The 27,796-nt window shown below is 43.4% G+C and overlaps 1 protein-coding gene across 1 annotated transcript; it reads right to left on the bottom strand.

Moving 5' to 3' along the window:
• Positions 1-5,941: 5,941 nt before the first annotated feature.
• Positions 5,942-25,774, bottom strand: SRD5A3 (steroid 5 alpha-reductase 3). Its single transcript, XM_049789949.1, has 5 exons — positions 25,554-25,774; positions 19,098-19,240; positions 13,978-14,175; positions 8,774-8,908; positions 5,942-6,206 (listed from the first exon to the last, which is right to left on the bottom strand). Exons 1-5 carry the CDS (start codon positions 25,772-25,774, stop codon positions 5,947-5,949), a joined length of 957 nt encoding a protein of 318 aa, XP_049645906.1. The 3' UTR covers positions 5,942-5,946.
• Positions 25,775-27,796: the final 2,022 nt, after the last annotated feature.

Here is a 27,796-nt window from a genome sequence, read left to right as displayed (position 1 = left end):
GCTATTTGAGCCATTTCCCTGGTCCCTTCATAAGTTTGTATTTGGATAACCATGTTGCTTTCCCTTCAAACCAAGACATAACTTTCTAAAAGTTTGCTGCTAATTGAGGGAAATGATGAAAATAGCCATCATCCATACTACTTATCCATCATGCTTTTCTCAGAGGTGACTCTTAGCAGTATTCAAAAGACTGGTACTGGGGATTTAAACCAGGGTCATGACAACCACACAGCTAAATGCAAGGCAAGTGCTATTGCCTGTACTTTTTCTCTGGCCTATCTCATTTCTATTTTTTATTCATTTTTTTTAAAAGAAGCTTTGTGTATACAGGGGACTAATATTGACATAATGAAAGATACCTGAAAACCAGCTCGACTGTTGATAAGAAACGTGCCCCTGATGAGTGGCTAATATTCTAAATCTTATTTCCCCTTTTCTTTGCTGCTTCTGAACCAATCATTGGTCTCATACGTAGGGAGCTGTGCTGCTCCCAGGGCTACCACATCATCAGTGTCTGCATCCACTTTGCTGTTACTCTTCAGATCCCAAACAAGCTGCAGGGGTCACACTGAGGGATGAAAGTGGGGGTTGCCAGGAACCAGCTTGCTCACTTTAAATAGGCAGGCATGGCCACTGAACTATCCTATGGCACCTCATCTCATTCACCTATGAACTGATTAAAAAAAAAAAAAAAAGAACCTTAAAGGAGCAAATAAGTAGAAATTTTCCTGCTTCTCTTGCCTATCCAAGCAACTTTTGGTCATCTTTTTTATCTTTTTAAGTCAGAAAAAATTATTCACTGACTTTATATATGTCTAGTAAAACCTAACATTTGTAAGATAACTGGATTAGCAGCACATTTTTATACTCAGTACTTAATCCAGGGTATATTTGATGAGGTAGTTTGGTTACATTTCCCAAACTCAATAGTTACATCAAGTGAAAGATTGACTATCTCACTCTTCAGCTATTTAAAAAGTCAAACCTACCCAACTTAGCTAACAGAAAAATTAAGACTACTCACCCTAACATAGTTTCTAGATGCTAGAGCAGAGAAGTGGACCTTGAACAAAAATAGTTCAGAAGCTCCCTCAAAACTTATTCGGGGTTAGTGATTTCAGGGCCATTATTTTTTTTTTTTTTTTTTTCAGGGCCATTATTGATCTAAGGCTTATTCCTGGCTCTGGGCTCAAGGATCACTCCTGGCCATTCCCATGGAACCATAAGCAGTTCTGGGGATTGAATCTGGATCAGCAGCATGCTAGACAAGTGCCTTAACTCCTGTACTATCTCTCCATGTGCCTCCATGTACCTTCTCAGCAATCAGAAAGAGCCCCCAATTGTACTTAAAGGCTACTAGTACCTCCTTGGTTTCTCTTTGATTCCACTACCAAGTCAGGGTAAGACCCAGATTTTCCATGGTTTTCCTTTAGGAGGACACACATTTCCACCAACACCTACATCTTGCAAGCACCTCACAAATTCTCAGTGATCCTCCATTAGACAATCTTATTAAAGACCATGCTGCTTTATTCTCAATTCCTTCAAGGATATCAATACCTCTTTTATAGCTGTCTCAAAACTCAAAGTTTAGGCAAGAAAAGTCAAGGATGCCTGAGTTTATATGGAAAGCAGCAATGATAGGAAGTCTCTTTACTACATCAATCAAATCCCCAGTAGAACCTAAGTGCTGAAATGGACTATATGAAATATGCTTTATATCTCTACAAAGATGATTGTGATCCTAGATATTGAGGACAGCAAATCTAAATGAGAAATGTTATTTGAAGAGTAAACAAAAGAGGGGCCAGAGAGATAGCATGGAGGTAAGGCGTTTGCCTTTCATGCAGAACGTTGGTTAGAATCCCAGCATCCCATATGGTCCCCTGTGCCTGCCAGGGGAGATTTTTGAGCATAGAGCCAGGAGTAACCCCTGAGCGCTGCCGGATGTGACCCAAAAACAAAAACAAAAAAAAGAGTAAACAAAAGATTGCTCTTAAGTGTCATCTGATGGTCATAAAGAATGCTATATCATGGTTATATAAAATACTTGCTATGCATACTGAGACGCAAAGAATCTCACATAATTTTACATTTTTTTTATTAAATCACCGTGAGATACAGTTGTTCATGATTTTTCAGTCGTACAATGTTTGAGCACCATCTCTTTACCTCTATCTGCTTCACCAATGTCCTGCCTGGCCCTCAGACTGATTCTCATGCAGACTTTTCTCTTTTGGAGCACCCTGGCAGTGCTCAGGAGTTATTCCTGGTTCTGCACTTAGGATTTGCTCCTGGTAGGGTTGGGGACCATATCGAATCCTGCGGAGGGAACTTGGGGGCTGGCTGTGTGCAAAGCAAACACCTTATCTGCTATACTATCACTCCAGTCCACTTTTTTTTTTTTTCTTGGCACAGTGGCTTGCAATACTGTAACCTAAAAGGTATCATGCATACCACTTTATCTCCTTTCAGCATGCAGTTCTTTAACAGAAGGATCACTTTCAACTATCATTGGTTGGTCCTTCTCTAATCTAACTGCCCTCCTTTCATTGGGACAAGTTTCAAAGGATTAGTTCTATTGCATTTGGGTTTTATTCTAAGTTTCTTTATATCTTGCAACTGTATCTATTTCCCCCTGACTCATTTTATTCAGCATAATATTCTCTATGTCCATCTATGTATCAGTAAATTTCATTGCTTCATTGTTTTTTTTTTGTTTTTTTTGTTTTTTTTTTTTTTTTTGGGGTTTTTGGGTCACACCTGACAGCACTTAGGGGTTACTCCTGGCTCTATGCTCAGAAATCGCTCCTGGAAGGTTCAGGGAACCATATGAAATACTCGGATTCAAACCACTGACCTTCTGTATGTAAGGCAAATGCACTACCTCCATGCTATCTCTCCGGTCCCGCTTCATTTTTTTCTAACAGCAACATGCTTTATAAATATACCAGTTTCTTTATCCATTTGTTTGTTCTTGGGCTCTTGGGTTGTTTCCAGATTCTGATGAACATGAATGCACCTGCCTTTTCTGCATTGTGTTTTGGGTCCAGTTAAGGTATATTCCTAGAAGCAGAATTGCTGGGTCCTACGGAAGTTCAATTCCTATTGTGAGGAGTGTCTGTATTCCCAAAAGGTTGGATAGTCAACATTCCCACTAGCAGTGATTAAGGGTCTCCTTTTCTTTGCTTGGCACCAACACTGGTTGTTGCTCTTTGTGATGAGTGCCAGCTTCTTTGATATTCGGTGGCATCTCATTGTCTCATTGTTTTGATTTGCACTTACCTGATTAGTGATATAGAACATTTCTTCATGTGCTTTTTGTCCATTTGATTTCTTCAAGTAAGTTTCTGTTCATTTGTTCTCCCCATTTATTTTTGATGGGGGTGGATTTTTTTCTTGTAAAGCTCTACTATGTCTTGGACAAGTTCATTTTACCCAACACCATTTGTTGAAGAGGCTTTCCTTGCTATGCTTCATATTTTTTGCTCCTTAGTAAAATCAAGTTATTTTTATTGAACATTAACTAATGTTATACCTGATGATCTGTCTTTAGATTTTTTAATTCTATTCTACTGATTGAAGGGCATGTCTTTATTCCAGTACTATATTGTTTTAATTACTACTGCTTTGTAGTACAGTTTGAAGTTCTTTTATTCTCAAAAATTTCTTTGTCTATTTTGTGTGTGTGTATGTGTGTGTTATTGTTCCATGTGAATTTCAGAAGTGCTTGATCATATTCAAAACCATCTACATTTTTGGGGGTGACCATACCCAGTGGCACTCAGGGATTATTCTTGGTTCAGTGCTCAGGAATTATTCCTGACAGGCTTTGGGCCTAGATAAACTGTGTGCAAGGTAAATGTCTCACCAACTGTGCTATTGCTCTAGCCCCAAATCACTTTATTGACATAGTCCAAATTCACAGCAAACATATGCAATAGAGAAAAACTAAAAGCCTTCCCTCTAATAACAAGATTGACTGCTCTCACTACTTCTAATCAATATAGCACTGGAATTACTTGCCATAGCAGTTAGGCAAGAAAAAGATATTAAGGAAATCCAGATAGAAAAAAAAGTCAAGCTCTATTTCCTTATGACATATTATATATAGTGTATCCTAAACACTGTAAAAAAAAAGCTTCTAAAAACAATAGATTTGAATATCAGAGTGGCAGTCTACAAAATTAATATGCAAAAGAAGTGAAACAAAAGAAGTGGAAGACCTATACAAAGAAAACCACAGAGCACTACTTCAAGAAATAAAGGACACAAGGAAATGGAAAAAAATCCCTGCTCTCAGATTGGGAAGATTAACATTATCAAAATTATATACTCCCCAAAACATTATACATATTCAATGCAGTACCTTAAGGATGCTCATGATGTTTTTCCAATATTTTTATTTTGTTTTCATTTGTTTGAGTCATAATCACCAATGTTCAAGATATACTCCTGGTTGTGCTTAGGGATCACTCCTGGTGGAGCTTTGGTACCCTATGTAGTAACAGAGATCAAAATCTATCTGTTTTATGCAAGGCAAGCCCCTATGCCCTATAATATTTTTTCAGTCCTAAGAATCTCACTTGAACAGCAATCACTACTACTAGGGTGGGGCTGGTAAGTATATTCTTTGATTGCATTTGAGAAGTGTATTTGTTAATAACGTACTTTCTCCCAGAATAAGGCAAATATAAGTAGAAATCTTTTGTATCCAGTTAATTATCAGACATTAGCACAAAAGAATAAAGTTCAGATCATGGTCAGGAAAGCCTGCAATTCTTATTCTGTACAGCTATGCAGTTTTATTTATTATTTTTATTTATTTATTTATTTATTTATTTATTTATTTATTTATTTATTTATTTATTGTTTTTTGGGTCATACCCAGCAGTGCTCGGGGGTTACTCCTGGCTCTATGCTCAGAAATCGCTGGTGGCATGCACGGGGGACCATATGGGATGCCGGGATTCGAACCACCATCCTTCTGCATGAAAGGCAAATGCCTTACCTCCATGCTATCTCTCTGGCCCCAGCTATGCAGTTTTAACTGCATTGCTCAGGCTACAGGTTTTTCATTTGTTTACCTTGTACAACATACATCTATTCAACTTCATCATAGACCATTTCTTTAACATATGCTATTTTAAGCCTAAAGTTTACACCTAAATAACTTCAGGTTCATTCTGTTTGGTGAACTAAAAGGAGAGATGGCTCCAATAGTTATTAATAAATGATTTTTAAATCACTATGGCTCCCTAATTATTAATCTTCAGATGATTTCACTTTTGAGGTATTCCCTTTAATGGAATGTAAAATAACTCACAAAACCAAACAAATAAAGGTTTCAAAACCCTCTGGGGGGCTATGATTTGGGGCACATTAGTGGAAATGAATACTGTTAATTAACAGAACTAGAAATCTTTTAGATATATTTGAAAGGATAAGCTAGCTCCAACCAATTCATTTCTCCAAATTCATAGGATTATTTCCAAAGGCTCACCTACTCTTATTGAGATGCCATCTTTACTTAATAAGCATCTTACTGAGCACTCGCTCTGTTCCTGTTGTGTGTGGCTGATTTGTCCCTAACAAACAAAGCCACAGGTGAGCTCATCTGTTCCTCTGTGAACAGAGGTATTCTTTTCTAAGGTCTTGCATATTCTGGCTTAGCCTGTTTCTGAAGCAGCTTGGAGAAGTTTCATCAACATTCTTGTTGATTGGTTAGTTTTATAAAGCATCACAGAGTGGACACAGAGATTCTGGATCTGCCAGAAGGTTCTCGTCTTTGAAAACATCATGTTCAAGGGGTGTTGTTTGCTCCTTCAGCAAAGGCTTGGGAACATAAAAATGGAACAGAACTCCAAATGGTTCTGCAGGCACTGAACTTTGGTTTGTAGAAGTCATTACCACCTGTTTGGCATTCTTCCTGATTGTGAGGTTCTCTTAAAACAGAAATGGCAGAAAAGCTTTCCTATGCTTTGGATAGGAGACAAACTTGCTTTTGTAGTAGTCATGGCTGAGGAAAGCAGACAGGGCTTGGCTGAAGAAGACATAGGTCACCACAAACCACCAAGTTAAATTTTGGAAGCCAAAGGTGATAGCCAATGAAATGTAGATCATCAGTTCTGCGAGGTAGTTGGGGGAAGAGACATACTCGAACCAATCTCCAAATGGGATCCTGTGGTTGCAGTGAATGACCACGCCTGAAAAGCACAAAAAATGATTGTTTGAACATTGGAGGTAGTGATCATAAAAGTACCAAACCACATTCAAGTCATTTTTTGTTTGTGTGTGTGTGGTTTTTGGGTCACAGCCGGCAGCACTCAGGGGTTACTCCTGGCTCTATGCTCAGAAATCACCCCTGGCAGGCAAGAGGGACCATATGGGATACAGGAATTCAAACCACCATCCTTCTGCATGCAAGGCAAATGCCTTACCTCCATGCAATCTCCCCGGCACCACCTTCAAATCATTTACAGGAATTTTGATTTAGAAGCATATCCCAGAACTGCCCCAGCACATGCGCAATGTCCATCTGCTACACTGTCTGTTTGCCAAAGTCACGTGTTTCTGTGTCTTGATTAAGTGCTGACTGAGAAGCATGGAAAAAAGAACATTTCTCTAACAATCACCTGGGTTGGTCATTACTGGTTTTGTCACCTCAGGAGGTTCCTCCCCACCATTTGTTTGTTTTTGTTGTTTTTGAACCATACCTAGCTGTGCTCAGGGCTTAATCTTGTCTCTGCACTCAGGGATTGCTCCTGGTTGTGCTTGGGGAACCATATGGAGTGCCAGAAGTCAAACCAGAGCTAGCCACATGCAAAGAAAATGTCCTACCTCTGTGATGTTGCTCTAGCCCCACTTCAAGCAGGTTGAACTACCCTATGCCTCAGTTTCCACATCTGTAAAATGTAACTAAGATTATATCCACCTCAAGGGAGGTTTGTGAAACTCTATGCAAGGCATTAGTAATAAATTGTTACATTTTAGAAAACTAAGTTGGGGAGTCACACCACCCAGTGTAACTCAGGGGCTTCCTGTGGTGAAGGAATGGACCCCAGGGTTTATTGCATATCAGAACATGCATTCCAGCCCTCAGGACTATTTCCCAGCCCTCCCCTTATCTCCACCATTTCACATTTGGGAATGAGGGAGTTGGGCCATACATGGTGGTACTCAGCTAACTCTTGATTTTACACTCAAAGATCACTCCTACAGTGCTCAAGGACCATATAAGGTGCCAAGGTTCAAATCCAAGTCAGCTGCCTATCTGTACCATCTCTGATCTTTACCATTCCCTATTTCAACCCCTTGGGTACATCTGGCAATTGAGATGCTGTTTGTTATAAACCTAACATTAGGAAAGAGATTACCTGGGAGTGTTTCACAATTCCAATTATTTGAAGTCATCTCAATACTCTGTATACCACTGAGTTTTATTTTAGAGATAAAGAAATTCTTGTGGGGCCAGAGAGATAGCATGGAGATAAGGCATTTGCCTTTCATGCAGAAGGATGGTGGTTCGAATCCCGGCATCCCATATGATCCCCTGTGCCTGCCAGGAGTTATTTCTGAGCATAGAGCCAGGAGTAACCCCTGAGTGCTGCTGGGTGTGACCCAAAAACCAAAAAAATAAAATAAAATAAAATAAAAAAAATAAAGAAATTCTTGCATAAAACCTACTGCTTTTTAATACTGCAACTTTTTTTTTTTTTTTTAATATACTAGTACCTAAATGAATGTTTCAAAAAGCCTAACTGGGAGGCTGGAGACATAGTAGTATACTGAGTAGGGCATTTGCCTTGCACTTAGCTGACATGGATTCAATCCCTGGCACCCCATATGACCCTGAGCACTACCAGGTATAGTACAAAACCAAAAAAATGTGCTCATTTTACAATGGAAGATCAGCCCCTACAAAAGACTTCATTAGAAATGAGTATTGGGGGCTATCAGGAGAGTACAGTGATTGGGGCACAGTTATATAAGTATCTGACCTAGGTTTGGTCTCTGGCACCAAATAATTCTGCACGCATAACTGGGTGTAGTCCTAGAGGCCTTGAAGCACCACCAGGTGTGGTCCTGGGGACTCCTGGGTGGCTTGGTTGTCAGAGAATCACCACTGGGAATCTTGGGTCTTTTTAGAAACCTTGGGTCAAATCAGGTACCTGACAGACTGATCCAGGGGTGGTGAACACACAGCTCTCGAGCCGTATGCGGCTCCTGGCCAAAATGAATGAGGCTCTTTGCCTCTTATAATTATTTTGTATACTGTGTTCTTTGCCAAGTTTGGATTTTGTTCTGCTGCTTCTGAGGAGGGACCTCTGAGGAGAGATTTCCGAGCGCTAGTCCCGCCCTCAGGCTGCGTCCTTCTCCCATCCCTCGGAAACAACTGAGCGGGGGACCCATGTGTCACGTTATGTCACATCTTGTCGTTAGTTCTGAGTGTGGAGGACGCAGCACACCCTCACTATCACTGCAGGATTTTTACTCTCACTCAAAATGGCAAAATGCAATATGTGCTGAATAGATTATTGTTAAAATTATATGCTTTTGTGTGAGTGTTTGTCTGTTTTGGCAGGTCACTGCGTGGTGTGGCTCTCTGACTCTCACAGTTTAAAATTTTGGCTCTTTGTGTCAAACTTGTTTATTACCCCTGGACTGATCAAAGAGTTAGGACAGGAAGGGGAGAAAAACAAAGGAAATTGGAAAGTTTATTTCTGAGGACAGAGAGCCACAAGCAATGGTGCAAAAACGCACTTCACCTTACCTGCTTTATTTTTCCTGAGGTTGCCGAGAATGACATGACACCGGTACTGATGGACAGATGACCAGATGAACATCATCATTCCCAGAATGTGAAACCAGCGTGTCTGCATCAAGAGGCTTTTCTCTCTGACAAAAACTGCAGGAAAAAAAATGATCATAGGAACAAATTCCATGAAATGTCAGAGGAGATAGGAGTGAACCATGGAACATCCATAGAACACAACTATCCACTTATTTGTCCTCTTGTGGACACTGACTGAGGCAATCACCCATGTATAGTGGGTAGAACCCTATCTCTTATCAGAGAGGCCCTGGCTCTGTGCAGTGTCCATGGCCCTAAATACAGGAATCTCTAAGTGCAATTTCTCTTGCCCCTCTGTCTACACTTTGAGCAGAGCACAATGTCGCCTGCCTAAGTTAAAAAATTATTGGTATAGGGCCGGAGAGATGGCATGGAGGTAGGGCATTTGCCTTTTATGCAGAAGGATGGTGTTTCAAATCCCGGCATCCCATATGGTCCCCCGAGCCTGCTAGGAGCGATTTCTGAGCATAGAGCCAGGAGTAACCCCTGAGCACTGCTGAGTGTGACCCAAACCCTCCCCCCTCCCAAAATTATTGGTAGTTGAATGTCAGTCATAGAATGTTCCTATCATACAACTCTCCCCCATGTGAACTGCTCTTGAGTGGTAAGAATACTTTGCTTTTCTACTTCTAATTTTTTTGCCTCTTTAGTTTCAGAGAAGCAACACTCAACACTTTATCTTCTCTCTTCCCTTGTGGTCCCTCTCAGAGAGTAGGCCATGTGAGAAAAAAGTACTGGCCTCAGGAAAGCAATGCCTAAGATTGGCAGGAAGTAGATAGGTTGGTCAGAGACTGGCTAAAGAAGCAGCTATGTCTATTAACAACAGGGAAGATCCTGGGGCTCAGAAGCGAAGAGGAACCAAATATCTAGGGTTTCACATGATCATTAAGACACCTACTCTCATGCAAGGAATTCACTTCCCTGGGAGAAAAGTTCCACAAGAGCAGATCCAAATCCTAAAGCAGGAAAGGGGAGACAGGTTCCTACTTCCCACTCAGGTGTAGCCTGAGTAGTACCTAGTTATCTGGTCACTGGTCTATTACTGAGTATCTGCTAAACTTGGCACCACTGCAGGCACAAAGGATAAAGTGATGATTCCCATGAGGGTGGCAAAGGGAAACACATCAGTAATCAAGATAAGCTTTGACAGAAACAACTCTCTGAAGATGTGAGGCAGACACTCGAAAAAAAATACCTGATGCTTTGAGGAAAGTACCTAAACAGGTACTGTTTAGGGAACCTTTCATCGCAAGAACCTTTTGACGGGACACATCTTGAATGACTCTGAATTGGATTTATTAATCCCATGCTATTTCTACTAGACCCTGGAAGTGGCAGGTCCCTGGATGTGCTTGCTCTCAGTGACTGCTGAATCACTTTTCTCCATATTGTTCCAAATGATCTCAATGACTCATGAAGGGCAAGTAGGTGAAGCAGAAATTGCCATAGAAAGGCCTGTCTGAGAAGTTATCTTGGGGGCTATCTCAGCTGTCTTTTCCTTAGTATTATACAGTAGAGAGGGCAGTCATTATCTATACCATAGTCAACAAGGGAATCTCTAGAAGAGATCTGTGATGCCATAGGAGAGGCAAGCAAGTAGGCTGCCAAAGTACTCTGGGAAGCTCCTCTGGGTGGAAAAACTCAGTACAGTTCACTGAGAACACAGTCTGGACCTGAAATGACCTGCTCTGCTCACCAGTGCCACAGCAGAAAGATCAGGGAGGAAGGGCTGGAGAGACAGAATAGAGATTAAGACATTTTTGCCTTGCATGTGACAGATCAAGCTTTGATCTTCAGCAAAATGTATGATTCCCCTGAGCCCCACCAGAGAGTAATAAACAAATACAGAGGAGTAACCTCTAAAGACCACTGGTTGTGGCAATCCTCCTCCTGCCACCTCCCATCCCCCCAAAAAGAAAGATCAGGAAGGAAAACAGACTTCATTCCTCTTAGAGGAGTTATGAGCTGGGATAAGAGTTGTTGGCTGGGCCAAGTCAGTGAGTCTCTCTTGCCATCATGCCTGCAGCCTTATGCAAACAGGCTGCTTGGGGAAGTAGAGGTTCTGAGACTGGGTTGGATGCACTTGTGTGTGAAGCCCCCGCCAGAGCAGTGGTCCTCAAACTTTTTAAACAGGGGGCCGGTTCACTGTCCCTCAGACCACTGGAGGGCCGGACTATAGTAAAAGCAAAAAACTATGAACAAATTCCTATGCACACTGCATATACCTTATTTTGAAGTGAAGAAACAAAATGGGAACAAATACAGTATGTGGCCCGCGGGCTGTAAATGAGGACCACTGCTCCAGAAGGTCACATGCATTGCTCAGTACAGAGCCAGCAATGTCCCTGTTCACTGACAGAGAATGGTCATAATATAACACTGTGCCAGTAGGCAATGACTCGGGTCATCCATGGATGATAATGTCTGGCTTATAGAGAAGCAGATCAGCACCCACCAAGTTAAGAAGAGATGAAAACATGGCGATGAAAGAGGCTCCATCTGATAACACTCTTCTGAAACATACTCTAAATTTGGATACCATGTTGTGTCAGACAACTGGATGCCACAGCTGTGGTTTTAAATTCCTCCCAAGCATGGGCCCTCTCAGACTCCAGCTGCTCTGAGAATTCAGATGCCATCTCCTGACCCCTACCCTTAGTGGTTTGTTTCCATCTTCTCCACTCTCCCACTCATATTGTCACACCGTGTAATTTTCCCTATAAAATCCTATGCTATGAGTCATAAAGGGAAATGATTTCACTGATGGGAAAGGGAACTGAAGTTAGTACTTTTTTTTTTAATTTGTTTGCTTGTTTGTTTTTTTTGGGGGGGGGGTCACACCTGGCTGCGCTCAGGGGTTACTCCTGGCTCTATGCTCAGAAATTGCTCCTGGCAAGCTTGGGGGACCATATGGGATGCCGCTATTCGAACCACCATCCTTCAGCATGCAAGGCAAACACCCTAACTTAATGCTATCTCTCTGGCCCTTGAAGTTAGCACTTTTGAGACTTAAGCCTCTAATGCACTATATCAAGACTGGGACAGTATTAAGACCTTGGTATTCATTGAGAAAGAACAGCAGGGCAGCTTTAGGAAGCACGAAGACTGGACCCAGTCCTGAAAGATTGATCTTTCTGTGCATTAAATATTTAGTGAATAATTCAAGAATCAGACAGCATTCCATGTAGTTAGGAGGAGGGAGTTCTCAAGAGGTGGACAAAATGGAAAGTTTATATAGCTAGAAAAAGAGTGAGACAAGGTTATCTGCTAAACAAAAGAGAGTGAGACAAGGTTATCTGCTAAACACCAAGATGCAGCTTGGTGTGGAGTACAGGTCCTGCAGGTATGTGGTACTGGATTAGATTCTTGGGGAAAGAAGAAAGGGCAAAAATAAGGGAGGTGGGGAGAAAGAAAGGATAAAACTGGAAGGGAAAAGATAGGAAGGAATGAAGGTAGGAAGTAAAAGTTGGAGACTGCCCTGGCCATTTGAGGAGATTTTATTTTTAATTTAATTTTTGGCGAATCAAGAAAATTTTTTTTTTTTTTTGCTTTTTGGGCCATACCCTGTGATGCTCAGGGGTTATTCCTGGCTATGCATTCAGAAATCCCCAGGGATTGAACCAAGGTCTGTCCTGGATCGGCCACATGCAAGGCAAACACTACCTACCACTGTGCTATTGCTCCAGCCCACCAATCTAGAAAATTTTTACTGAAACTTACTTAGAAAAATGTGAGGGGAGAAAGAGAAATACATGTTTGTGACAAAACACAGGTTTCTCCATCTGATATACATGTCCAAGGGAGAATACTGGCTTTAAGAGCAAGCCTCTTTTTTTTTTTTTTTTTTTGGGTCCACAGTTGGCCATGTCCAGGGTTCATTCCTTACTCTGCACTCAGGAATTACTTTTGGTGGTGCTTGGAGGACCATATGGGATTTGGGGGCTCAAACCTGAGTTGGATATGTTCAAGGCAAAAATCTTACCCTTTGTACTATCATTTCAATTTTGAGGAGATTTTAAAGGTCTGAATTGGAGAAATAGTACAGGGGTTAAGGTGTTTGCTTTGCATTCAGCAAACTCAGGTTCGATCCCCATCACCACATATGGTTCCCTAAATACCACCAGGAGTGATCCCTAAGCACAAAGGCAGGAATAAGTCCTGTACAGGTGTGGCCCTAAAACAAAATACAACAATCTATCTCCAAGAGGCAACTCTCACTGTGCAAATTTTAAAGACTTCTAGAAGTCTTTAGACAGAAGCAGCAGTACCTTCAATAAAGATAACAAAGAATTCAGGAGGCTGCAGTTCACTAAAACTTACTCTTTTTAAATCATTATAAATTAAAATTTTCCGGGGCCGGGCGATGGCGCTAGAGGTAAGGTGTCTGCCTTGCCAGCGCTAGCCTAGGACGGACCGCGGTTCGATCCCACGGTGTCCCATATGGCCCTCCAAGCCAGGAGCGACTTCTGAGCCAGGAGTAACCCCTGAGCGTCACTGGGTGTGGCCCAAAAACAAAAACAGAAAAACAAAAAAACAAAAACAATAAATTAAAATTTTCCATTTTCCATTACAAGGGAGTTGTTTTTTTTTCTAATTACCAAACCACCTTAGTAAACTTCTGTACATATTTGGGGATACAGTCTGTCTACCACATGCAAGTATGAGCCACCAGTGGTAGCCAGTGTCAATGTGTAAAGAATAAAGAGAAAGGTTTTAGCACTTTCTTCAGTGGGGCTTAAGTTTTTGCTAACACAGTGTGGGGTTTGGCAGAAAAAGTGTCAGCAGGAAGAGGGAGCACAGCCAAGAGCAGGAGAAAGGCCAGCAAAAAAAGCTGTCTCACCATCACCTCAGGTGTCCTGGGGCAATGTAGAAGACGGGAAGGAAAGTAGTAAGTCATCAGAAATGCAAGGAGGAGGGGTGGCCTGGCTCATAGGGAATATTTGAGATTGATTTGTGGCTGGTTTTTTTTTTTTTTTATTTGTTTGCTATTCTGTGTGACTGAAATCTTAAGTGGCAAAGGCAGTCTCTGACTTTCCAACTGCCATAGCCCTTAGCGGAGCAATTGTTCTGCCTGAGATAAATTTCACCTGACAACTCAGCTCCCAGGTTCTGGGACCACTCACCATTCCTGCCATCCAGGGGCACTTGGCTCAGCACAGTCAGGCCGACGAGGACATAGTAGACAGCTCCAAAGCAGTACTGCACAAGGTTGATCACAGCGTTGGAAAAGACACTGACGTATAAGCACTCAAAGAGTCTTCGCCAGCTGTGCAGCCATACAAACACCAGCACTAAGAACGTGGACAGAGCCAGTTCACCCCCTGCAATTCAAAATGGAATCAGGTCAGGTCCCTCTGCCTGGAGTCATCCCTGGTTATTTCTTCACAAGAGACAGAATGAGAGAAAGGTCAGGTCTAGAAGTTAGCTAGTCAAACACATTCTTCCTTTCTTTTCTTGGATGGGAAGAGTTTAGGCCACACCTGGAAGTGCTCAGGGGTTCTGCACTCATCAATTACTCCTGGCAGCTTGGGGGACCATATGGGATGCCAGGGATTAAACTTGGATCAGCTGTGTGTGAGATAAATGCCTACCTGCTGTCCTATCATTCTGGCCCTACCTTCTTTCTATTATTGAGTTTCTATTCATAGCCAGCAGTGCTCAGGAGTCACTTGGGGCAGAGTTTGGTAGACCATATATGGTGGTAGGGATCAAACCTAGGTCAGTCACATGCAAGGCAAGTGCCTTATCCCTGTAGTTAACTGTCTGTCAGGCCCTAATCCTTTCCTTTTTTGAGTACTGAGGGAAAAGATCAAATGAAGTCAAGAGATGAGCACCAAGCTACAGTGAGCTAGTGTTGAGGCCGAGACAAAGCCAGGCTTCAGGAATCCAGCTCATCATGGTTAAGGGTCATGTATCCTAAGTACTGGGGGCGGGGGGTATCTCTGACTCCATCCCTCCATGCTAAATATAAGGAGGAGGATCACACCAGAACCCTGCGTAACCCCTGGAATTGGAGAAGCTGAGAGACATAGGTACCTGGAAAGACAGAGAGACAAAGGACAGGAACAGAGATAGCAAGAGCTATGCATGTCTTTCCATATTAAAATGAAATTACACTCAAGGGTGTGTGTGTGTGAGAGAGAGAGAGAGAGAGGAGAGGAGAGAGAGAGAGAGAGAGAGAGAGAGAGAGAGAGAGAGAGAGAGAGAGAGAGAGAGAGAGAGAGAGAGAGAGAGAGAGAGATAAAAAAGCTGGGGCCATGATCTGCATATGAGAGGCCCTGGGGTTGATTCTGAGTACTACCAGGGGTGATCCCAGATCATAAAACTGGGAGCAATTTCCAAGCATTGCTGCATGGATGCCCAAAACAAAATGAAATGATATTTTTAGTGTATTATGAGCCCTGAAATCTACCTTCCTCTCACCCATTTGTATTCAAAGAAGTCGAAGAACCCTCAATTAAAATAAGCCCTGAGGTTAAAACGACACATATATGATCAGGATATGGTAAAAACATTATTGAATGAGTACCTATGGTTCGTTATTATTACTATTTTCCCTCTTCTGCACATGCATTGTTGGCATGGGAGTAGCCCCAGGAGCAGGCTCCTAGTCTCAGGTTTGAGTGGGTGCTTACTAAGTCACTAAGACATCATCTTCCAGGCACTTCGAGCTGGGGATCCCTAACCAATGAGCTCAGCTGTCAGGATCACTTGAGCACTAGGGCAGCACTAGGGTGTAACTCTTGGTCTTGTGCTAGCTAGATAAGCACTTTCAGTCACAAAGCATCTTCTGGGCCTTTGGCCTCAGAGTTCACAAACAGGGTACCGTATTTTCTGGCATATAAGACGACCCCCTAATTTTACAGTTAAAACATAGATTTAGGCCTATATTCATATAAGACAGAACATTCCTGTGCTGCAACTGTATGTACCACAGTGAACCAATCACAACAGGCAAAAGTTCAAAGGTTATACTGTAGTAGACTTCCTCTCTGACTCTGGCCAATCTGAGCAGCTTTTGACAGTGTAGATTCGGGTCCAGAATATTGTCTAATTTGCATGCATCGAAAGCCTGCTTGGATTGGCTGAGTTAGAGAGGCGGTCCAAGCAGCCTTGCAGTGATTGGTGCCGGATCGGGTTGGAAAATTCGTTTCATGGCAACATCTAGACGATTTTTGTCTAGCAGCATATCTAAACGTTGATATACTCGATGTATAAGACGACCCCCAATTTTCGGCTGACTTTTTTCGTTTGAAAAGTCGTCTTCTACGCCAGAAAATATGGTAGGATGGTTCTGGGCACCTTGGTACAAGTGGAGGCATCAGGGTTTGAAATCAGAACCTTGTACTTGCTGAGCAAGCTCCTTAAACTGATGAGCTTTTTTTCTAGGGCCCTTAATGAATATATTTTTTAAAAAAGTCATTCCACAAGTCCAACTCAGAGAACCAGCACAAGATTAAAGAAGCAGAACATGATCAGTACCACATCTACAGAATGGGATACTATGTGGCCATTAGGAAAAATAAACTCATCAAATTTTCATATATATGGACAAACATGCAAAGTATCAAACTGAATGAAATGAGCCAAAGGGAGTGTGGCAGACATAGACGTCACACTTATTTGTAGGATATTTAAAAAAAACATAGTATTAGAATAATACTCAAAGACAAAACAATGGAGGGTCAGAAGGACTGATCCATGGTAGGAAGCTTGCCACAAAGGAGAGTGGGGAGAGTGTAGTTAGGACAGAAAAGGGACCACTGTGAAAAATGATATTTAGAAATGATCATTCTGGACAAGAATGGGGAGCTGAAAGGAGATAAAATGATATGCATGATACCCTTTCAGTAAGAGTATTGCAAATCACAGTACCTAAAGGAAAAAGGGAGAAAGTGGGAGAATAAGAAGGATGTGGGAGGAGGAGAAGGAGGTAGGACAGGAAGAGGGGTCACAGAGGCAGGTTGGGGAGGAAAGAAACTTGGGAGACCAGTGAAGGGAAATATGCACCTGTAAATTATGACAGAAACTCATGATCAATCTTGTAACTATCTCACTGTGATTCAGTTTAAAAATAAAAAGATGAAAAAATAAAAAGTCATTTTTGCAACAATACTCAGAGACAATGAAAGGAGGGCTGGAATTTCCAGCTCACTTCATGAAGCTCACCACAGAGTGGTGAGTGCAGTTATAGAAATAACTACACTGAGAACTACAATAACCATGTGAATGAATGAGGGAACTGGAAAGCCTGTCTAGAATACAGGTAGGGGTGAGGTTGGATGGAGGGAGATTTGGGACATTGGTGGTGGGAATGTTGCACTGGTGAAAAGGGGGGGGGTGTTCTTTACATGACTGAAACCTAATCACAATCATATTTGTAATCAAGATGTTTAAATAAAGAAAAAAATATTAAAAAAATAAAATAAAAAGATGAAAAAAATGGTGATGATTAGCACCCCCTTGTGTTCTCAGCCCTGCCTCCTCCCCCAGCATAGTCCTCTTGGTTAGCCCCATCCAACATGCTATCTATGTGTATATATTTGATTCTTAGTCATGTTTCTATTACTTTGGTCTGGGAGCCATGGCTAGGCAGTGCTCAAGAGTGGTCCTAGGGAATGAATTTGGGATTCCTGCATGTAAAGCCTGCTCTTCCATTTTCCAATCCTCAATCTTCTTTGGATGTTAAAATTCAGTGAGATAGGTTTGATGATAAATACTTACTATATTTACTAATTTGCTCTATAAGAATATGATAAAAAAAAAAAACCAAAAAAAAAACCCACCTCACAGTCTACCCTCACACCCTAGCTCGGTGAGTCCCTGGTGAGTGGATAAAGGACCCCTTAGCTTAAATTTCAGGGGTGTCAGTGGGATTTTATGCCAAGTCCTCCCTTCCCAGCAGGATGGTCTGGGCTCATCCCTCTGGCATTTTTTGCAACAAGTTCCTCTGATTATATAGAAAAGGATTGTTCTTATAGAGCCAGTGTGTTGGCTTCTGAAACAAAAGACAAAGATAAAACCAGAACAATTAGTTTCTTATTCTGCTCTCCTCATTGCCCAACATTAAATAAGTCCACTTGGGGATTGTGGCCTTCAGTTTCTTTTTAAAAAGCTGTCCTAGGGTATTAGAGGGTTTTTAGCGGGTAGGCACCTTGCTTTGCACATGGCAGACCTGGGTTCAATCCCCAGCAACTCATATGATCATCCAAGTTCCCCACAAGTGATTCCTGAGAGCAGAGCCAGGAGCACCGCTGGGTATAGCCCCAAAACAATAAAAACAAACAAACAAACAAGTGAAAAAAAAAAAACCTGTCCTAATATCCTTTATGAGAGACAGAATTTAAAGGTTATTTTGTGCTCATCTGTTCAACAAATATTTACAGTTACCTTGGGAGAGAGGACAGAAGGGCCACACTTGGCTGTGTTTAAGGATCACTTCTGGTACCTGGCAGGTGGGAAGGTGGGGTGCATAAGTAGTGATGGGGATCAAACCACAGTTGGCTAAATGCAAGGAAAGAGCCTTAAACCCTGTAATCAGGCCCAGAGAGATAGCAGAGCGGCGTTTGCCTTGCAAGCAGCCAATCCAGGACCAAAGGTGGTTGGTTTGAATCCCGGTGTCCCATATGGTCCCCGTGCCTGCCAGGAGTTATTTCTGAGCAGACAGCCAGGAGTAACCCCTGAGCACCACCGGGTGTGGCCCCAAAACCAAAAAAACAAACAAACAACAACAACAACAAAAACCCCTGTAATCAAATTTTATTCTAACCGAATCTCTCTGGCTGACAGTAGTCAATTTAAATTTTCTTAACAAAGCTGTCCTGTTTAACCATCATTTTTGAATCAAAGACTTAAGAAAAAAAGTAATCTTCTATCTCATTTCTGGAGTTGCAAGACAGGACTTTGGTTGGGATGATATAAATAAAAAAATGTCCCAAGGCAGAGGTGAGGATCTCTAATTTTAACCTCTGCGGTACAAAGACTTCAGCCAAACTGGGATAGAGCTTCCAACACTGAATGTGGCCCAGTATAAGACAGATGCCCAGGGACCTGGGCAGCAGCTTGGTCATGAGTCCAGTGAAGGACTTGGGCAAAGTCTCTTGGCCATCTAGGTCTGAACTCCCTCTTCTTGCCTTTACCCAATTCTGAAACCCAGCTGAAGAAGGGTGTATGTAGGCCCTTTCTGTGGGAACAGGAACAGCTTTCTATGGGCAGAGCAGGCAGGTCCAGGAAAAGTTTTTACCTTGGAATTGGGTGGCCCCAAGAATTCTGAGCAAACTGTAAAGCCAGTTTGGAAAAGGTGCTCCCAGGAACAGTGATTGAGTAAGGCAATAAAGCAGGAAGCCGTTCCACAGCACTGAGATAATATAGAAGTGAGAAAAATACCTGAGGAGAAAAAACAAGTCAGTTAATAACTTGCAGCTTCAACTTGAATTATTTGCATGGTAGTGGAGTTGGGGATCAAAATTAGGAGTCTCACATATGCCAAGCATGTCACTGTTTTAAAGCTCAGTAATCACCCTAGCCCTACACCCCTACCCTACACCCTACAGAGTGTAGTATTCTAGAGGAATACTAGAAACAATTTTCCTATTTCCCTTTACTGCCCCATACTTGAAGAGTATTGCATTGTACTTGTTTCTTTTCTTTTAGTTGTGTGTGTGTGTGTGTGTGTGTGTGTGTGTGTGTGTGCCAGAATCAAACCCACTGTCTTAAGACATGCAAAGTACCATGCATTCAATCACTAAGCTAAGGTCTAGTGAGTAGTGAGAAAACCGCAGTCCCAGTCTAGGGAGTCACTCTTGTCAAGTTTTGGGGAGAACAATTCAGGCAGAGGAAACATAACTGTAGATAGGTCTGAGGAACAAGGAAGGCCATGCTTGTAAAAAGGGATACTCTCCCCCAAATATCAATCAGTGTCACCACCTGAAATCTACTTTTTTTTTGGTTTTGGGTCACAACCAGTAGTGCTCAGGGATCACTCCTGGCAGTGATCAGGGGACTCCATGGGGTGCAGGGGATCAAACCCAAGTTGGTCTGTGTGCAGGGCAAGGTGCCCTACCTGTTAGGTTACACCTTATTTGACCTAAAACAAAGATCATCCCTGGCTCCTTTGTATGTTTGCTTACAACTTGGATTTACCCTAAAACAGAGATTGTCTTACTTGTAAACCTGGGTGGGACTGGCTCAGGATAGCCTGAGCTATCTGTCTTTACCACTCCTATTGTCCCTCTCAGGAGTGGTCTCTGTACTCAATAAAAATGGCAGTTCTGACAGGCAGCTGGCTCTCTGTATGAGGTAGAAGACTGCCAGACTATAATTGTTTCACGCTCGGCCTGGTTTGGATTATTTCATTTGTGACCCTGATTCAGACTTGTTCACCCGGGGTTGGAGATACAGCATGTGGAGTGATTTTACACCTACCCACTGTACTATCTCTCCAACCCTGAAATCTACCTTCTTAAAGAGAACTAGCAGCACAAACCCACAATCATACCTGAGACTACTACTGCCCCCACATTCATCCAGCCTCAAGGGAAAATAACCTCTTTGCAAGAGCAGGGGCTAGGCAAGGAGATGGGGTAGGGTTGAGGTGGATGTTACAGGGCCTGGTAAAGAAACTGGCTCTTAACAATAACATGTTCATTAGTGCTCCCTTTGTGTGTCTTCCTCCCTCTGTGGCAGTGAAGACCTGGCTGCCCACTTGGGTGGTTGATTGTTTCACAAGTACATATGGGGCAGTACTGGTATAAAAATGTCAGCCTCATGCTTGCAAGACACTATTGAGCTACCCCTACGTCCTAATCTGGGCTTTTATTCTTTTGGTTCATGGGCCACAACTGGGGGTGCACAGGCCTTTTCCTGGCTCTAGGGAAAGTCTTGATGTTTATGGATTACTCTTGGAGGTGCCCAGGGAATCATTTGTGGACCAGGGGTTGAACTTAACCTCTGAACTATCTCTTGGGCCTTCAACAAGAGTGTTGAAGTGTGACAAGGAGTCATTTCAGCAGAATGAGCAGACATAACAATTTATATTTTCAAGATGTCTCTGGCTGATGGCCAATCACCAGAGATGGGCTGTGGTGATAGCTAATTGAAGACCTGTCCTAGACATGCAAGTGCTGACATGGCAAATGGGATTCACATGTATATCTGGAATGAAATGTACAAATAGTACTGCTCCTTATTTCATGTTGATTTTTGTTGTGGACCACACCCTTCATGGCTTGCTGGTGCCACTCCTGGCCAGGTTGGCTGATGGATGTGGCACTTAACCCAGTGGTGTTCAGGGGAACTGAGGTCACACTTAATGGAGCACAAGGGCTGACACTCACTGCTTTTTTTTTTTTCCCCTGACTATGCTTAAGGATCATTCCTGGTGGGCGCCATACACATAGGGGTGCCAGGGATTGATCTGGGTCAGCAGTGTGCAAGACAAACATCCTACTCAGTGTCCTATCACTTTGGCCCTAGTATTTAGGACTTTGCACTCTACTAGAACTCCTTTCTTTGACACAATACCTTTAAAAAAAATATCTGTGGGGGAGATGTCCCAAGTAGTACTCAAAAGACCCAGGTGCCCCTCCAAGTGATATTTGGTCAGCAGCATTGATAGTTCAATGTGAGGGCCTGAGAATGTGGTGCTATTGGGGGTTTTACCTGGGGCCCCCAGGGGTACTCAGGTACCTTCAGCACTGCATATGGCTCTTCTTGGGAGACTATAATGTGCCAAGGATTTAACTGAGGTCAGTTATATGCAGAGCCAGTGTTTTACCCCTCTACTAACTCTGCATCTCCCTGCCTTGCATTCCACTTCAACCCAAAACGGAAACAAGTAGATGGGGTGGTATCGAGAGGGGCCCAGGAAGGAAACAAGGTCAGAAGGAGGCTCTAACCAGAAAAGGTTACAAAACAATGGTAGTCTACTGCCACTATTTTCAGTTGTGCCCACTTTGGAATATCCACATGCTTGTGGTTGAGAAATGCTGGCATAAACTAGGAGAGCACCATTACTGGGGGAAGAGCTTCACCAATTGTAGCAGGAGCAACACAGTTGGCTCAGCACAAAGGCTGAAATTGCCTGGCTCAGTCTTTTCTTCTTTTCCCACAGACTGGAAAATGTTCACTGAATAAAGAAATGATGATGACTATTCCATCTTAATGCCCATTTGGCAGTATTCTGAGCATTTTAATCTTTTTTTTTTTTTTTTGGTGGTTTTTGGGTCACACCCACCAGTGCTCAGGGGTTATTTCTGGCTCCAGGCTCAGAAATTGCTCCTGGCAGGCACAGGGGACGATATGGGGCGCCGGGATTCGAACCGATGACCTCCTGCATGAAAGGCAAACGCCTTACCTCCATGCTATCTCTCCGGCCCCTGAGCATTTTAATCTTGCAGTAAAAAGCAGTTCGGCAATAAATCATTTTAAAGAACTATTGACACTTTAAAAAATCACAATGTTTGGACATTATTCAGTTTTGAAAAATATTGGCGCATATATGTATACTATATATGTGGCATACTATATATACTATACTATATAACATACTATATCATGCAATTATATACATTAATGTTTTGACTTGAAGCCTGCTTCTATGCCAAACAATTAGTCATAGGCAACATTGGGACAAGCAGCTGCTAACCTGTAACCTACTACCTTGCACAATTCTGCCTCTCAGCATGGGGTGGGGGAAGATAGAAATGGGGGCTATCGGTGGTGGGAAGGTTGCACTGGTGAAGGGGGTGTTCTTTTTTATAACTGAAACTCAACTACAAACATGTTTGTAATCATGGTGCTCAAATAAAAATATTATTTAAAAACAAATAATGGGCTGGAGAGGTGGCACAAGGGGTAGGGCATTTGCCTTGCATGCGCTAACATAGGATGGACCACAGTTCAATTCCCCGGCCGCCCATATGATCCCCCAAGCCAGGAGCTATTTCTGAGCTCATAGCCCAAAGTAACCCCTGAGCTGAGTCACCACCAGGTGTGGCCCCAAAACTAAAAACCAATTCTACCTCTCAGATTATTCACAAAATGGCTAGTCACACATTTACAAATTATGATCCTATAACCCTGCCTCACCCTAAGGATTGCAGTGGCTTCCCACCAGTTCTGGATAAAACTGAATCACCATGGTTAAGGAGATCCATGTCCTGCTTTTTGCCGTGAGCTCATCTCCCTGCTACTCCCTGACTGTCCTCCCCAGACCACCACAATCCCAGTTTTGTGCAAGTAACCCTGCACTCTCCTCAGAAGCCTGATCACTAACTAAAGTGATCTTCCTTGCTTCATACCCTATTCACATGCTTACTCTATGTTAGCTCCAAAAAGTCTGGTCTAGATCTGGCGCACAGTAGGATCTCTACAAACACCACTAAAATAGATGAATAAAGGAACTGGAGTGATAGTACTGTGGGTAAGGTGCTTGCATTGTACCTGGCTGACCTGGGTTCAATCTCCTGCACCCTATACAGTCTCCTGAGCTCACCAGGAATGATCCCTGAGTGTAAAACCAGAAGCCCTAAGCTTTCTGGGTGTGTCCCAGAAGCAATAAAGTAAAATAAACTGGCAGCTCATTCCAGTTACTTTCATTTATTTATTTTTTTGTTTGGGGGGTCACGCCCGACGGTGCTCGGGGGTTACTCCTGGCTCTGCAACTCAGAAATCACTCCTGGCAAGTTCAGGGGACCATATGGGATGCCAGGAATCAAACCGGGGTCCATCCATGGTTGGCGCATCCAAGGCAAACGCCCTATTACTGTGCTATCGCTCTGGCCCCTCATCCCAGTTACTTTCAAAACACGCAGTCATCAACCAACAAGCCAATTAAACCTCAACTCTTTTTCCCCATTTATTCAAAACATATTATTATATATTACTTAAGACACTGTATCAAGGATATGCAGAGACACATCCAAAGGGCTTGCCTTGAATTCTATACACAGATGCTCAGAACCTCTGTTGAGAAAAATTTGCACAGATATTTGTCTTTAGAGTTCAAATCAATTATTGTATTTTGATTCCATTTTGAAAGCTTATAAACAGAAGTATTCCTATATACACAATGCAAGCCAAACGTTCAATATTGAGGGCCCGGAGAGATAGCACAGCGGTGTTTGCCTTGCAAGCAGCCGATCCAGGACCTAAGGTGGTTGGTTCGAATCCCCGTGTCCCATATGGTCCCCCGTGCCTGCCAGGAGCTATTTCTGAGCAGACAGCCAGGAATAACCCCTGAGCACCGCCAGGTATGCCCCCCCCCAAAAAAAGTTCAATATTGCATATTTGATCTCTTGTACTATTCAGATTCTTGGGGAATTCATATTCTGGAAACCAAAAGGAAAATGAGAAAAGTAATTATTACCTTAATAAGTTTCTGTAAAGAATGTTTTGGAATATTTTGAATCCCAAGACACGACACCACTTCCAAAATTCAGAGAACAAATAAAAGTCACATTTTCTGAGAACTACTTTTCAGTGAAGAAATGACAGAGGAAAAGTAGGAAACTCAGGGACTCAAACCTGATGAAAACTTGGGACACCAGGTCACACTCACTCACAGAGAGCTTCTAAGAAATCAGGGCTGAGCCAATTTGCCCTAAATACTTTGGTTTTTTCCCAAGGCCATGTTTCCTCTACCTTTCTTCAGAATGTCCTTGTTCTCCCTTCTCAGAAGAACATCCTTCTTTCTCCAATCCACAAAAAGGGGATTATCCAGAAATGGAGTGGCAGGATGTCTGCTGCTGAAGCCAATTCCAGGCCCTTCCTTGTCTGTGCCAGGACATTGCTTATGAGGTTTCAGTTGCCACTGAGGTGTGTGCCATTATCAGTGACTTCTCCCAAGTACTTCTTCAGGGACTATCTAACATGTAGTCTGGGTAGGGAGCAGACACAAAAGGAATCCCACCACGCAGACATATCTGGTGACTTCCCAACTATGTCCAGAGCTCCCAGCCAACCCCAGAAAAGTAGTACCCAAACCTTTTTATTCCCCCCGAAACTCTACAACTTGAACTCATCTTTCCATTGGCCACAATTGTGGAACCTGTTGAAAAGGCCAACGAAGCTCTAGACTAAAATTTATCATTCTGAGCCACCTCCTCCTGGGACATCTGCTAGGATGGGGATAAAGTGGGCCGCTGATGGTATCCTATGACGACCAACTTGTTGTAGGGGAGTGACGGTTGGGGCAAAAGCATAGTAGGTGGCGCTTTGGCCTTGCAATGCAATTGACCTAGATCCAATTCCCCAGCACCCCATAAGGTCCTTTGAACCCACTAGGAATGACCCCTGAGCTCAGAGCCAGGAGTAAGCTCTGAACACTGCCAGGTGTGCCCCCACCTCAAAATAAAATAAAGATAAAGGAGAGATCAGGTCTGCCTTCTACCTGTGCGTCCCTAAAAAGTAGGGGCTCAATTAGGGGCCGGGATAAAATGCAAAATCTGGGGACAAAAGACACTTCGAACTGCCCTCCTGGGGACCGGACCTCTATTGCGGAGAGGTTGCCAGCACCCCGAAAGTGAAAGTTCTTGGAGATCGCTCGACTCGTGGTCCCCACAGGCTGGGAAGGCAGAGGCGGGAGCCCCGAGAACCAAGACGGCTGGTGTGGAGGGACCAACCAGCCGGGGCTGCGGGGGCCCCCGGGGAGCCTCCGTTTCTGCTGCCCCCTGCCGGGCGCGTGCAGGCTAGCCGTTACCTCTTGGGGACATCAAAGGCCAGGCAGGCGGCCGGGCGCGCGGGCCCCAGCGCTTTGGTCTTGCCATAGCGGATCAGGTCCTGGAAGAGCGCGCGGCCGGGGAGCAGGCGGGGCGGCACGAGCTGCAGCAGCAGGCCCAGCAGGAAGCCCGCCGCCAGCGCCAGCCACACCAGGGGCAGCGGGCCCAGCGCCCACGGCTCGATCCCCGCCCCGGGAGCCATGGCCGCCCGGCGCGCGCGGGTCCCGGGCCCTGAGCACGTCGCTGGTGACGCGAAGGACGCGCCCGGCTCCGCCCCGGACTCGCTCTGCGTAATCGCCGCGCCGCCCGGACCCGGACCCGGACCCGCCCGTTGCGCGGGGCTAGAATCCCCCGGGTGCCCGGTTCGGGGTTCGATCTGGTCTATCCGTGGCTCGCACGGGTGGGAATCCAGGAGGGGACACTTCTTCGCTTCCCACTTTTTTTTTTCTCTCTTTTTAAGCACAAACTTTATTTGTTTGTTTATTTTAGTTGAGCTCAGAAATTTCTGCGCTCAGAAATCGCTCCTGGCATGCTTAGGGGACCATATGGGATGCCAGGATTCGAATCACCGTCTCTCCTAGATGGCTGTGTGCAAGGCAAACGCCCTTGCAAACGCTGTGCTATTGCTCCGGCCCCTGCATTTTAGTTCTTAGTTCTTAGGTATATTGTGTTTGCAGAAACAAAAACAGTGTGTGTGTGTGTGTGTGTGTGTGTGTGTGTGTGTGTGTGTGTTTAGGTATATTGTGTTTGCAGAAACAAAAACAGTGTGTGTGTGTGTGTGTGTGTGTGTGTGTGTGTGTGTGTGTGTGTGTGTGTTTCACTCACGGTAGAAACAGAGTACAGTGTACAGTGTAGGTATATTTAGATGATGCTGAGACATCCTAAAATAAGTACCGCTGTCCTATCACTCCGGCCCCTTATTTTTCTCTTTTGGTTTCTGGGCCATAGTCAGTTGTGTTCTGCGCTCCAGAATTACTCCTGGCGGTGCAGGGGATTAGGGGTGTGCAGGAGATTGAACCCCGGTCAGCCGTGTGCCAGGCAAAACATGCCACCCTCTGTACTATGGCTCCGGCCCCAACTATCACCTTATTTTCCATGGAAAATTGGAAATCCTGATTTAAAAGTGCTTTTTAAAATCCTTGGAATTTCATACAGCCCTTAACAGCGAATCTGAAGCTTGGAGAACACGGAAAGTTAGGATAATGGAAACAGATTAGGAGATGATGGGCAAGTCTATAAAGTAGACTATATTGCAATCATGTTACCGTTAATATATATGACAGTTCATATGCAGAGATGATTGATTGTATTAGAATCTTGAAAATGAGTATACATTGGGGCTGGCAATCATTCAGAAGGTAGGATGCTGGTTCTGTATGTGGCTCACCTGGTTTGGACCCCTGCACTCTGTATGGTCCCTGAGTTCCTCCAGGAGTGACCCCTGAGCACTGTTGTGTGTGCCCCTAAATAGAAAACAAGTAAGTATGCATGATTTGAACCTAAGAAATAGAAACATATCAGGGCAATTGCATACAACACAGAAACGAAAGTGGTAAAAAAAAAAAAAAACTTTTAAAATTACTATTCTTTGATTTGGAGGTTGGGGAAATACACTGGATGCTCCAGATATAGTCTCTGCTCCCTCTGGAGTTGCTCGTTGGGGTTTTGGGGAGATAATAGGTGAGCTGGGCTTTTGGCTGAATCATACTCTCCAACCCTAACACTATGAAAAAAATAGGAGGGGGACTTATTCTGCTGCATTGGTGAGGAGGGGTGCTTATAGGGTTGCTTCTTCCACCCATGTGAGGTCAGTTGAATGCATTCAGCCCACTAAGCTATTTTCCTAGTAGAATTTCTTATTCTAAAGGCAAAGATTTTTACTTGCATCAGCTGTTTCTCTGTACAGTTACATAGTGACAATGCCATTAAATAGTCAAATCACTGAGATGCAGAGTCAAAAAGTGGTTGATGGTTACAGAATTGATACCCAATCTACAACAAGTTATACACAGAGGGGAACAGTTACACTAGCAGTCTGGGGAGCAAAGTAGAGGAATATGGGATGAAGGTGGGAACAGGGGTGGAGGGAGGACAACACTGGTGGTGGGAATGCCCCTGATTCAATGTCACTATGTACCTTAAATATTGCTGTGAAAGATTCGTAATTCAGTTTGTTCACAATAAAAATTTTAAAAGAGGCTTTTCCCCGGCACCTTCACACTCT

Source organism: Suncus etruscus, chromosome 16, assembly GCF_024139225.1.
Source record: "Suncus etruscus isolate mSunEtr1 chromosome 16, mSunEtr1.pri.cur, whole genome shotgun sequence".
Taxonomy (NCBI): domain Eukaryota; kingdom Metazoa; phylum Chordata; class Mammalia; order Eulipotyphla; family Soricidae; genus Suncus; species Suncus etruscus.
Note: the sequence above shows the minus strand (reverse complement) of the source record. Positions and strands in the feature narration are given on the sequence as shown.